At 37.2% G+C, this 13,335-nt stretch overlaps 1 protein-coding gene across 1 annotated transcript in view; it reads left to right on the top strand.

The window, feature by feature from the left end:
- Positions 1-3,531: 3,531 nt before the first annotated feature.
- LOC308684686 (solute carrier family 23 member 2) overlaps positions 3,532-13,335 on the top strand; it is a gene marked incomplete at both ends in the record, with an annotated part of 29,333 nt that continues 19,529 nt past the window's right edge. Inside the window, 2 exons of the mRNA XM_081355936.1 lie at positions 3,532-3,606; positions 11,338-11,493. Of these exons, the coding sequence (XP_081212062.1) occupies positions 3,532-3,606; positions 11,338-11,493 (231 nt within the window). The remainder of the gene's footprint in view (positions 3,607-11,337; positions 11,494-13,335) is intronic.

Raw genomic sequence — 13,335 nt, 5'->3', positions numbered from 1 at the left:
TATGGAACAAAAATAAATTGCATTGGTTTTACTGGGATGGAGGAAGTTTCATTTTTAGGCCTCCGGTCACTTCTGACCGGGAAGGCCCAGGATGTGACTCCGAAACGAAGACCGTCTGAGGGTTAAACGAGTGAGCGAGCTGCCTGTGGCAAGATGGCCGCCATGTGCTGACGTCTACCTCCATTGGCCAACAGCGCGCACGAGACATCTAGCGTTTATATATGATATCTATGACTAAACCTATGCGTGTGAACTCGACAATCGATTACTATGGACTTCGACCGAAAACAGGATGTAAATACAGGTATGTGCGCCGGCTGAAATAACATCATTTTTATTCATATCTTTCACATTTACTGCAGTCAGATTCACTCGTGTTCATTCTGAAGGAATCACTCACATTAGTTGTGCACTTGTAATGACACATCAAGGATGTTAAGAGGCTAAAAGCAGGTTTAAAACTTGCCCCATTGAAGTCAACAGGGTGCAAATTTTAAAAAGAGGATAACATGGTGTAGGCAACACCGATTTTTGTCGTTGTTCTCTGTATTGACAGCACTCAATATGTAATATGACAGCAAATTTACAAAAAAATGAGCTCAATGTTAAAATTGATCGGAGTTCTCCTTTAAATGAGTACTTTTATTCAGCAAGGATGTATTATTAAATTGATCAAAAGTGACAGTAAAGACATATATAATGTTACATTTCTATTTCAAATCATCAAAGAATCCTGAACAAAATGTATCACGGTTTCCACGAATATATTAAGCAGCACATTGATAATGATGTAAACAGAAATAAAAAAGAAATGTTAAAATAAGAAATGTTTCTTGAGCAGCAAATAATCAAATTTTAAATTGTAATAATATTTCAAAATATGACTTTTTTACTGTATTTTTAATCAAATAAATGTAGCCTTGTTTCGAAAACATAAAAAAATCTTACAATAAAGTATAATATAATATAATATAATATAATATAATATAATATAATATAATATAATATAATATAGGCCTAATATAATTTAAAATGGGAAATCTGGACAAGGGAAAGTAAAAAAGAAAGCATTTGCAATAATTAACAAAGGCATGAGAGTCACCACTTGTAAGAACTTATAAGGCCTCAAAAAAAAAAAAAAAATCTGTATATTTAGACGTTTGTCCAGCTGTTCGTCACAGGGGGTTGGTGACCATGTTTGAAAAAGCAAAAGACACAAACAGAAAAATTCCAGGTGAAAAGTTATACAAGTCACATCTCAGCATCTTTTATATGATTCTGACCCCGTCAGCCAAGCTGTCACCTTTCACCCAGATTGTGATGAGTTTATAAGGGCTCTTTGAATATCTATTGATTGAAAGTATTTTATTTGGTTGTTGGCTGATGAGGGGGGCAGGATGAAAAAAGAGGTCACAGAGATCAATTGATTCTTTTATTTATCAGTCCAACAGACGAATGCAAAGCCATAATGACAAGACCGTTTAAAAGGGAGCTGCTCTGACACACTACTAATCAATTATAATTGTGACAGTGAGAAGGCATTTAGAGCAAATCGGGTCAGAGCTGACATCATCAAAATGGCAGTTCATGTAATGATGATTCCACAGAACTGCCATCAATTTCCATGCTGGTCTAGGCTGATTCGTGCTGGTTTAGTGCTATAGTCCAGACCAGCACTGCCATGTTCCTCACAAGCAAATCTTGATGGGAATAGTTCACTTAAAAATGATTAGTTGTTTCAAACCTGTATGGATTTCTTGCTTCTGCTGAACACAAAAAATATGTATTTTGAAGAAAGTCAGTTAAGGGACCCCATTGACTTCCATAGTATTTTAACTTCCATACTATGGAAGTCAATGGGGTCCATCAACTGACATTCTTCAAAATATTAATATCTTCCTTTGTGTTCAGCAGAAGAAAGACATTCATACAGGTTTGAAACAACTTGAGGGTGAGTAAATGATGCCAGAATTTTTTAGTGAACTATTCCTTTAACCCATGAAGTTTTGCTGGTTAAGTTAATCAAAAAGCATGATGGCTACAAACGTACACCAGCACTCCATGCCTCATAAATGCGATTGACTAGATATACTGGTCTAAATATAATAATTTGATAGGAAAATCATTTGAAAATGCCCTTTCCTTACCATATATGTGACCGTGGATCACAAAACCAGTCACAAATCACACTGGTATATTTGTGGCAAAAGCCAACAATACATTGTATGGGTCAAACATATCGAATTTTCCTTTTATGCCAAAAATTATTAGGATATTAAGTAAAGATCATGTTTCATGGAAGATATTTTCTAAATTTCGTACCGTAAATATATAAAACATTTATTTTTGTGAGTGAATGCAGCACAATCCCGTACATAAACTTTAAACTTTCCAGATTTTCATAGTTGTATGGTTGTATCTCTACCGTACATCAATGAAAAGTTTATTTATTCAGCTTTTAGGTGATGTATAAATCTCAATTTTCAAAAAATGTACCCATGTGACTCGTTTTGTGGTCCAGGGTCACATCCAGGGTTATTATTATATATTATATTGGTAATTGATTTGAGAATTCTCAGTTTTTATTATATTTTTACTGTCAATGTACTATAATGTTACTAAAGACAAATTTTATTATTATTAATTGTATTTAAAATAATTTTGATGGGAGAATGAGAAAGCATATAAAAACTGCTGTTTCTTTACCATATATGGTCAAACATTAAATATATAAAACAAACACGTACCCCGGTTTCAGACTAAAATGCATGTTTGAGCTGTTTTAACTGAAAGCAACTTGCACTGACATATCTTATATGTCAGTGCCATTGTTTTCTCTCAAGATGTACATCAGTAATGTTTTTTCTAAGGCACATTTATAAAAGCTACTTGAATGTCTTAATTGAACTAAGGCCTAATCCTGGCTTAATCTAAACCCTGTCTGTGAAACCGGGCCTAAATGTAATTTTACAGTCTATTTTGATTAACTTTAAGTCATCCTGTGTTCCATTTTACTACAAAACAGATTAAAGAAGTTTAAGTTGACACTTTAACATCATAAGGAGATATCTGTTCGGTTCTTGATAAGCACTGGGTTGATTCCTTCTGTTTCTGCTTTACAAAGTGTCTTTCCCAGACTGGAGCATAGATTTTGATTTGCACCGCTCTAGTCAGCGTGTATCCTGTTCCACTCGACGCAAAAGAACACCCCCTGGTCCTCCTCGTGCTCAGTCAGGGTTGGTTTGATCTGCCTAAAATCAACACAAACACTGGAAGCACTCGATCGTGTGGTCTTGGGCACTATCAGTGGCCATATATAGTTCTCAGGCTGGCACATGACTCCAAAACCCTTGGTCAAGCTGCCGATTACATAAATGCTTCAAAAGTTCAAGGCGCATGTAAAACACAGCTCTGGTTTCCTTGACGACCAGCAGACCGCAAAGGCCAGTGTCTCTCTCTCTCTCTCTCTCTCTCTCTGAAACTATCAGAAGTGTGGCCGCCGTCTCTCTCTCCAAAACCTACAGGTCAGCTATGCATCTCACTCAACAGGACCAAAAGCTTGACATTGTGTTAAGAAACCAGGGAGCAACAGACTCAACTTTTGAAGTAAGTGCCAAAAAAATGCTCTAAACCGCTCAATTCTGAGGAAAACAAGTTTTATCAATTGCTGCTTGTTTCTCTTCATCACATGTGATTTTATAGAAAGCCTTGTTTTGTCAGTTTTAGCTACGAGCAAGTCAATACATGGGTTTCACTTTACAGTAAGTTTTCATTTGTTAACATTAGTTAATGTATTAACTAACTTAACTTGAACTATTTACTTATTAATGAGCAATACATTATTTATTAATCCATGATAACTCTGGTTAATAAACATACAGCTGATCATTATTTGTTCATGTTAGTGCATTGTTAACAAATACAACTTTGATTTTAATAATGTATTAGTAAATGTTGAAATTAACATTTACTAATAATGAACTGCACTTCTACTGCATTTATTAATCTTTGTTAATGTTAACGAATGTGAAACAATACTAGTGTATATTGTTTTCTGGAGCCATGTGATGGATTATGGGTTAACAGAGTTCTGTGATATGTGACAGAATGCAACTGTTCAAACTGGATTCCAAATTTCTTAGGATCATTTTCAAATCATCATAACCATCTTGTCATAGTGGAATTCTGCAGCACTAACATGAGTAATCTGAGAAGTTAATAACAAATCATTTGTGGTCTTGACAGACCATGAATGCTGGGCTTGTTGAGGTAATATTAAGCCAATGGTTTAGAGAAATTCTTGTTGCCACCACATTATGTATTATTAATATGCTTTACAGGGCCAGTAACACACATCACCGCAAAATCAGAAAAATGTCATATGCAATGAAACTGCATATGAAGTTCAGTTTTAAATAATTAAATCTGATTCCAATATGATGTAAGAAATATATTTGCAAGTATAATTAATGAACACACTAGAAAAATTATTTACGACACTACATTTATATTGCAGAATATCCTACAGTTGTTGAAATAAAATCACATTGTAAAGCATAAACATATATCATTTATTTATTTAATCATTCTCTGATAATGCGTCTTTAATAATTACGTTTATCATTCATTCATTACAGATATATAGGCTATATGGGTTACAACATGTATGTAATAGCCTACGTTTTGGGGGGGTTTGTCCATAAAAGAGAGCATTATTACAAAATATAGCATAACAGATATGAATAAGTTTAGCTCTTGTCAATTTGTTTCATATGTTGTGGAGGGAAAGGCTGATAAAGACCAGAGTAATTTAATTACAGACTGAAAACAGATTTAGAAAGGTCAAATGGCTTTGGGGGAAACAGTGGGACACCATCTTGTTGTTAGATAAACACACTACTTACTTCCTTAAGTGCAAAAAATAGACACTATTGTCCAACAATAACCAACACTCCTCCCTCAACCAGCTTTTAATATTTTGCAGATACAGGCCAACTGGGTTTTATGAAGGATCAGCAGGGGCGGACTTTACCATTAGGCAAAGGTCGGCAATTGCCTTGGGCCCCGAGCAACCTAGGGGCCCCCAAAATGCCCTATTATGCTTAAGTTTTTTATTTATTTATTTTTTATATATTTCTAAAACTCAATTTGAGAAAAATGGCATCAATCATTAGTGTCGCAGACAGGAGCCCCCCCGCCTCACTACATTGGACTATTCCATTATCTCACTTTTTTTTACTGCACATCTGCGAAAGTGACAAGGCTGTGCAAAAAGTCCGAAAAAGTGCGCGGCGCAAAAGATAAACAACACGCAGTAACAAAATAGAGCAATCGATGCCCTGAGCAAGACGAGTCTAAACGCGAAAATATAAAGTTTCGAAGTTACCCAAGCGGCTCAAATAAAAGAAAAAAAGTGAAAAGACGCTGATAAGTATTTGGGAATGCTGCCAAAGATGACAAACTTTTTATGGCTACTGTTGGGGATACAGATCAGGAACAACAACGTCCAATGTACAGAAAAATCGTGAAGCAAAGAGGACACGGAGATCGACAGAAAAAACTGAGCAGTTTATGAATCATGATATTTAAAAAAATCTCAGCTCTCAGATTCTGTCAATTCTATTACGAAATTCAAACAATACCGTTTTGCCGTTTTACTGTAATGTGACATGACAGATTCCTATAACGGCACGTGAACTGATCATCTCTATCTAATAGTAAATAAACACAAATTAACAATGTTGAAAGATATAGGTATAACTTACCGAGATGTATATTCCTCATTCATAATATCGATCAATAAGTGTTTTTCAACCGCGGAAAGAGGTAAAACAGCTGGAGAACAATCGTCACATAACATTTACCTCAGGAAATCCATTTAATTGGCTAGAAAAAAAGAGCTATAGAGAGTATTTGGCTAAATATGTGTACTATATTACTTATTTTAACCTTAAATTATACCAGATGAGAGGGCTTTTTTTTTTTTTGAGAAAAAGTAACACCTGTCTTGTGAAACGTTACCTAGCCTAATATTTATCCAAATGAGTCAATATTGAATCAAATCACAAGAATTTAATCGAAATGGTGAAATTTGCCAAGCAAAAAAAACATAGCTTACCAGAAATTGTACCATGTAAACATTGTAACATGTTTCTGTTTAGGAGTAAAGAAGTGTAGCCTATGCAGGGTTTAAAGGGGACGTTTTTTTCTCCTCTCTAACCTTTACTTCCCCGTAGATTAGCTTTACCTGCCTATCCACCATTCAGTCGGTACATATTTTTTCTCGTTCTCTTTTAAAGATTGGATGGGTAGGGGCCCATAGCCTACCTTCGCCTTGGGCCCCCGATTTGCTAAATCCGCCACTGAGGATCAGTCACCATGTGGAATTTCATGTCATGAGCAACTACATCATTGATTAAACGTTCACAATACAACAATAAACTGCAAACCTAAACAAAGCATTAGTCAAAAACAGTGCATAACAACACAGCCTGGTTGGGAGGCACTGTGAATTCTGTGACTTATACTTACATTAGTAGCCTATATTTAATAAAAAATATAACTTACAATTTGTCCAGACTACTAATTCTGCCTTCACGTGGTATTGGAATTATCGTAAAAAACGCCTAGTTAAAAAAATTGGACATGAACGCCGTCTCAACTCAAAATTGAATGCAATGAACTCGTAATCACGACTTCAGAAGTGGGAAGTAGGAAGTTTCCGATAGCACGTGAAGGCATAATGTGTGTACTTGACGGAGACAGCGGTGCTAGACCCGAGGCCTAATAATGTGAATGAAATTCCCACCAACTACCACTGCGAGGCGGCAGCGAAGCGTGAATGCATAGTGTTTTCATTTGCATTCATATCCTTAATGGCGGATTTGGTGTGTTAGACGTGACTGGATGGTGGTACAAACAACATCAGAGCTTGAAACAGAAGCATGGTTGCGTACGAAACAAGAACTAAGTGGATTTAAATGCCACACATAGGCTACAGTAGCCTACGCAAAAATGATAATCCTGTTGGGAAAGCAGACTGAGGGTTTTATTAGTGATTTGCTTTCAACACCCACGGTGTCGATATGATTATATTCCATTCAGAAAAACCTCGGTTTAGGCTACTGCTGTTATTATTGCTTGATACAAATTCTTGTGATTTTATTCCGACCTTGATTCAATTTGGATTCGTATTAGGTACAGTAGTGTTAATTTTTCCTCAAGAAAGAAAATCTCACCTAATGCTGTAGCCTAAACATAGGCTATAGAGCCCTGTCAGCTGGTATAATTAAAGGTTAAAAATAACAACTCAAATTAAATAAAAGCCTAATGCGGTTTTTATTACAACAACAACTAATATTTGAATGATAGCCTATAAGTAAAAAATATAATAAATATGTAATATAGGCTAATGCACATATTTAGCAAAATACTCATTAATGCTAAATATATTATAAAATGCAAATTTTTCTAGCCAACTTAAGTGCTATCGTCGTTAAATGGCTTCCCTGAGGTAAATGTATAACATTATGTGATGTAGCCTACTCCAGCTATTTTATTGAACTCTTTCCACTGTTGAAAAACACTGATTGCTTGATATTATGTATGAGGAATACATTTCGATAAGTTGTGCTGTATCTTTCAACATACCTATTGATAATTCGTGTTTATGTAATATTAGTAGGCTAGTAAAGAGAGATGATCAGTTCACGTGCCGCTTGAACTGAGGCGCAACAGCGATCTGTTAAAGGGATACTTCACCTCTGGGAAGATGAATGTGTATTTAAAATAGGTCATTTAAGTAGAAGAAATGTGAAGAATTTTTTTAATTTGGAGCTTTCTAGACTGAGAAAACCCAGAAAATGTATTTTTGGCTTATGTGGATGAAAGACAACAACTCCCAGAATGCACTTGCTTCGCTGCCTTAGGAGGCCACGCCTACCGGTAAGGGAGCGCAGTTGAAAACAAACAACAAGGCTAGCCTACGTGATGAGTTTGCCAGGGATTTAGAGATCGCCCAAAATGTCCGGGATTCGGCTTTTGCGTTCTACAGTCGCCATTCATTCATCATGTTTACTGTGGCGAGCAGGACGAGGCTGACGGCCGCGGGAGAACGGCGCGAGGCCAGTGGCGTCATTACTGAGACGCGCCGGGTCTCGCATCTCTCACGGAGGAGCGGGAATTTTCTTAGCAATGGTAAAACGCACATCAACCGATCACTTGTTTAGCGTTCATGTAAACACTACATTCAGATTCACCAATCGGAATGAATTCAGTTAGATTGAAACAAAAGGTGTGCATGTAAACAATGAATGGCGACCGCAGAACGCAAAAGCTGAATCCCGTACATTTTGGACGATCTCGACGGCCGGACAAGTCCGGGAAAAGGAGGATGGTAACCCCTATTTACTCAGCTTTCTCCACAGAACAAGAGCCTGCTAGCTTAGCTTCCAAAGAAAGACGGCTGATACTGTGTACATTCTGTGAGTGAGATCCCACCCCCTATGGGCGGGCTGAAAACGTGGAACAACGCCATCTCTTTAGCCTCTGGCCAGAAAATCCTCCGATGACGCAAAATGACGATTTTTGCGTCATCGGAGGACTTTTTCCAGACAAAAAATAGATAAATCTCTTGTCTCAGGGGGATATGAGGGTGGAAAGCATGGTAATTCGAAAATACTACAGGTTTTCTACTAATACAAAGCTTAATGCTAAATCCTGAAGTATCCCTTTAAATTTAAAAGCGCCAAAACGGTAGCCTATACTCATTGTTTGAATTTCGTAATAAAATTGACAGAATCTGAGAGCTGAAAATTTATCTCATATCAAAAGTAACCTGCTCTGTCTTGACTCTTGTCTGTCGGTGTCCTCTTTGGTTCGCAAATTTTCTCTGCATGAGAAAATGGATGTGTGGCGTAAGAGCGTGTGAAAAGCTATTGCGCGAGAGTTGGCAGCTCTGCTTTCCAAGAACTGTTGTTACATGTAACTTTAGAATGTTTGCATAAATTACATACTGATACATTCCTGTAAAATCATTCTGACATGCGTATGACATTCAGTTAGCTATTAAAAAATCTTTTAAAAAGTAACTATTAAAGGGTAACTAAACCCTAAACCAACTTTTTTTAGTTAATGATCTGTAAGACTGGGGCTTTATTAATGCTTTTCATTGATTCAAGTCATTTTTTTTTTTTGACATTTGGGTTTAAAGTGTTTTAATTCTATATTGTGTAAAAACGTCTGAGTGCTGCCCTCTTCAGGTTGAACGGTGGCTACTGCAGTTGAATTTTCCTATTGGAAGTTGTGGTACCAGCTAACCACGCCCCCCCATCTGTCTGTCTGTCAGTCTATCTTTCAATCTATCTATCTATCTATCTATCTATCTATCTATCTATCTATCTATCTATCTATCTATCTATCTATCTATCTATCTGTCTGTCTGTCTGTCTATATTATCTGTCTGTCTGTCACTTTATCTATCTATCTGTCTGTTAGTTCACTCAAAGCTGAAAATCAATGTCATCTTTTGTTGTTTTAAATCCATATGTCTTCCACAAAAAGATAGTTATTTAGACATCATCAGTCACCATTTACTGTTGTTGCATCTTTATTTCCCCATTCAGTAACATAGATGGTGACTGACACTGTCAGTCTGCTAAAAATGTTCTTTTGTGTTCCTGGACAGGTTTGGAACGACATGAGCTAAGTAAATGATGACAGAAGTTTCATTTTTGGTGAACTCTTCCTTTAAGACATCATCAATCTCACTACCTCATAATGACTTTTTCGTTCACGCACGGATGAATCATAATTTTAAAGAGATGCTATGTATTGAAATTGACCTGAGGATATGTAGCTTATGAAAAGAACAGAGCAAACTCCTTAAAATCATTCATACATGCATATGCGCTGGACCGAATCGCGTTAAATCAAGTCTCTTGTTTGCTGTATCGTATAGCCTATCCCCCGTGAGATGCTCTGGCCTATTTTTCTTAACTGCAGATCTACCACAGAACAAACACTGTTTAAAAGGCCCATTATTTGGCTGCATGCATGAACTTCTCAATGAGCATGAAGCGAAAGGAAAAGGGGTGATTGGGAAACTCATTGACTTGAATGAGTCACTCGAGAAAGTTAGTATTTAGAAGGAGAGTTATGAAGATGAGACAGGAATGCATTAATGTCTGGTAGTGTGTTTTCTTCTTGGAGGCACAGAAGACAGAGCCTCCTGAAAAGAATTAGCATGACATCATTTAAGAAGAAGAAGAATTTTCTAAAATAAAAGTGGATAAAGTTTCAGAGGGATGTAGTATCTCTTTTGCCTCAGTTGAGGGGGTTATTGCAAAAAAAAAAAAATAGAGAAAGGTCACATGAGAGGAGGCAGTGCCTCCTCGTCACTGTCATTGGCTGATTATAATGTTAGCAGGATAATGTTGACCTATCATGTTCACATCCACACACACAAAAAAAAAAAAAAAACCTGATGCAACATTGTGAAAGCAGCCCAATTCCACAGGAAAACCGCAGACTTGGCAACACTGTGATGCTGGGCAGAGCAAGATATTTTTTCTTTCAATACTGAAAATATTTTAGGAATTTAATTTGATTGAATTATATAAATTAGAATTAAATAAGAAAATAAAGATGGCCAGTCTTATCCATAATTTACAAAAGTATATTTATGCTTCAATAGTAAGGTGCCCTAAAGGGACCTTTGCAAAAATAAAAAATATACAGTCTTTCGAGAGCGCACAAGTAAGTATTCTCAAACTATTCTCATATTCTCAACTATTCACATTTCCATTGTGCGTCGCTGCCATCTTCTATGAAGAAAATTACAACATGGATGCACATGAATTATTAGAGATAATATTTGCTAAAAATGTGGCTTTTGTTAGAGCAGTACCTATAATATCAAGGCCTTTTGTCAGCTTTTACATATCCTCCGTGTCACGAAATGGGCTGATGGCGCAATACAGCTGCCATCCCATTATCCCATTATCCGGCGTGGTTTCTCTTGAGAAAAATATACATATTTGACTATATCCATGTATATATCCAGTTTATCCAGGGTTCAGTGTGTCATTTCCCTCATGTCATCTATACTGAAATGCTGCCTTATAGTTTGCCAAAATGGTCGCTTATGAGGTTCCATTACTGTTAAGATGCTGCAGAGAATAAAGCAGCTGCCTAGGTTCTGGAACAGAGCTTTTCTCTGAACATTAAAGGTCTCCATATCTTGTTTCTCGGAAGGATTCAGTGGTTATCCCTTTGCTCTCTTAATTAACCTCAATGCTGACTCTCCTTAGATGCTGGAATAATCCCCACTACCTTCAGATTTCAGATGGCAGCAATGACCCTGAGAAGAATGTTATCACTGAACCCCGTGCTGACAGTTTGGAAGAGGGCCTGGACCCAAGGCCCGATGGCAACCTTATCTACTCCATCAATGATCGCCCACCCTGGTACCTCTGCATTCTTCTGGGTTTCCAGGTGAGACACAACATGAAACAAATCTCTAGTTAGCCTTTGAAGAAAGGCAGCTTAACGCCAGCCACACGTAAAGACATCTCTGCGCACATCTCTTCTCAAGCGAACAGGTATTTCCTGACTTAAACAACTGACCTTTAATTGGTTTCTTGGTTAAACTGAGCTGGAGGGTAGAGTTCTCCTCATTGCATGCCAAGAAAAAGGTGAGTAAACATCTGGATGGTAGAGCTGCCTTGAAGGGCATGAGCAGAGTGACTAAAGATAAGGTTAACTCCTTAATACAAAGGAATGTTGCACTGAAGCTTGGTCTCTTCTGATATTTCACAGATCCGCTTTTTTTACGTATCATGTTTTTGCAGATGAAATATAATGCGGATAACATTGAATAAACTTTTTTTTTTTCAGGTTAGATACTGATTTTTAATCATTCAAACCCCTTTATCTAAGCCTCTCTTAACCCGAATTAGTTGACTTTACTCACAAATCGCGTGAAAACCCGTTACCCTATACCACTTTAGTTTTTACACAAGCTGCAACTAAACCTGTTGAGTTGTATTAACAAATAATCTTAAGTGGGTGCAGTAGACAAATCAAGTTTACATCAGTAGTCTTTACTGAAAATCATTAGTTCACATTCTAAAAGTGTTTTGAGTATAGGTGTACTATTAGGTACCCAGCATGCATTGCAACATTAAGCTTTTCATTTGAGTGTCACCATTGTTGAGATTCATATGCTGATTGTTGATGTCTATGTGTGATAAAATAACATGGCATTTAAAAAAAAAAAAATTCTGCGTAATGCTTTTACAATTGTTCAACAATTCTGTTGGATTTCCTGCTGTAAAAATCACAGGACTTTCATAACAATCATGTGGAAAGACCCATACAATAAGGGATTAAAGTCTAGATGAAATGAGATGCTACTGACTTATAATCTTTATTGATGACAACATCAATATGCAGTCATAGTCACTGGATCACGTTACTCTTGGCTTTTTTGCTATAACAATTGTGCCTTTTAACACACAGCCAGAGAAAAACTAATGTTCAAATGTCAAGGGCAAGAGCCCAACTAAAGCCAACACTTGTCACCATGATGGAAGAATAATTCATCAACATCTAAACCTCTGTTAATTCTCAATACCGTCTGCTGCCGAGGCCTGTGCTCGTCCCGCCAGGTGTAGAGCCCCTTGGACACACGTTAGACACGGGTCTTTTCACGTGACCAGGCAGGTTTTTGAATTAGCCCCCTCCCCTTCCTTATGAAACTAAACATACCAAGTTATCTCTGCTAAACCTGATTAGTGCAATGAATCCAAGTGAATGGGCTATATTGGCTATTGAGTGTGCATGGATCTTCACTAACCGGTTATAACCGAAAGTAATTGACCATTTGGGTATCTCTGGAACACTGTCACGTTCTGGGTTTTGTTTCTTGTTCCTGGTTCTCGTCTTGTCATGTGATCCTGCCATGTGTCTTGTCATTGGTTAATCGTCTGTTTATTATTCACAGGTGTCCCTTGTCTTGTCGTTAGTCTTGTGTATTTAAGCCCTCATGTTTGCCCTGTGTCTTTGTCTAGTATTGCATGACAAGACGAGAACCAGGAACAAGAAACAAAACCCAGAACGTGACATATTGCATGACAAGACGAGAACCAGGAACAGGAAACAAAACCCAGAACGTGACATAAAAAACACGGGGCAAACATGAGGGCTTAAATACACAAGACTAACGACAAGACAAGGGACACCTGTGAATAATAATCAGACAATTAACCAATGACAAGACACATGGCAGGATCACATGACAAACAGGGAATCACATGACAAGACGAGAACCAGGAA

Source organism: Scardinius erythrophthalmus (assembly GCF_964197995.2).
Source record: "Scardinius erythrophthalmus genome assembly, chromosome: 24".
In the NCBI taxonomy this organism is placed as follows: Eukaryota; Metazoa; Chordata; class Actinopteri; order Cypriniformes; family Leuciscidae; genus Scardinius; species Scardinius erythrophthalmus.
This window is presented reverse-complemented; position numbering and strand designations above follow the sequence as displayed.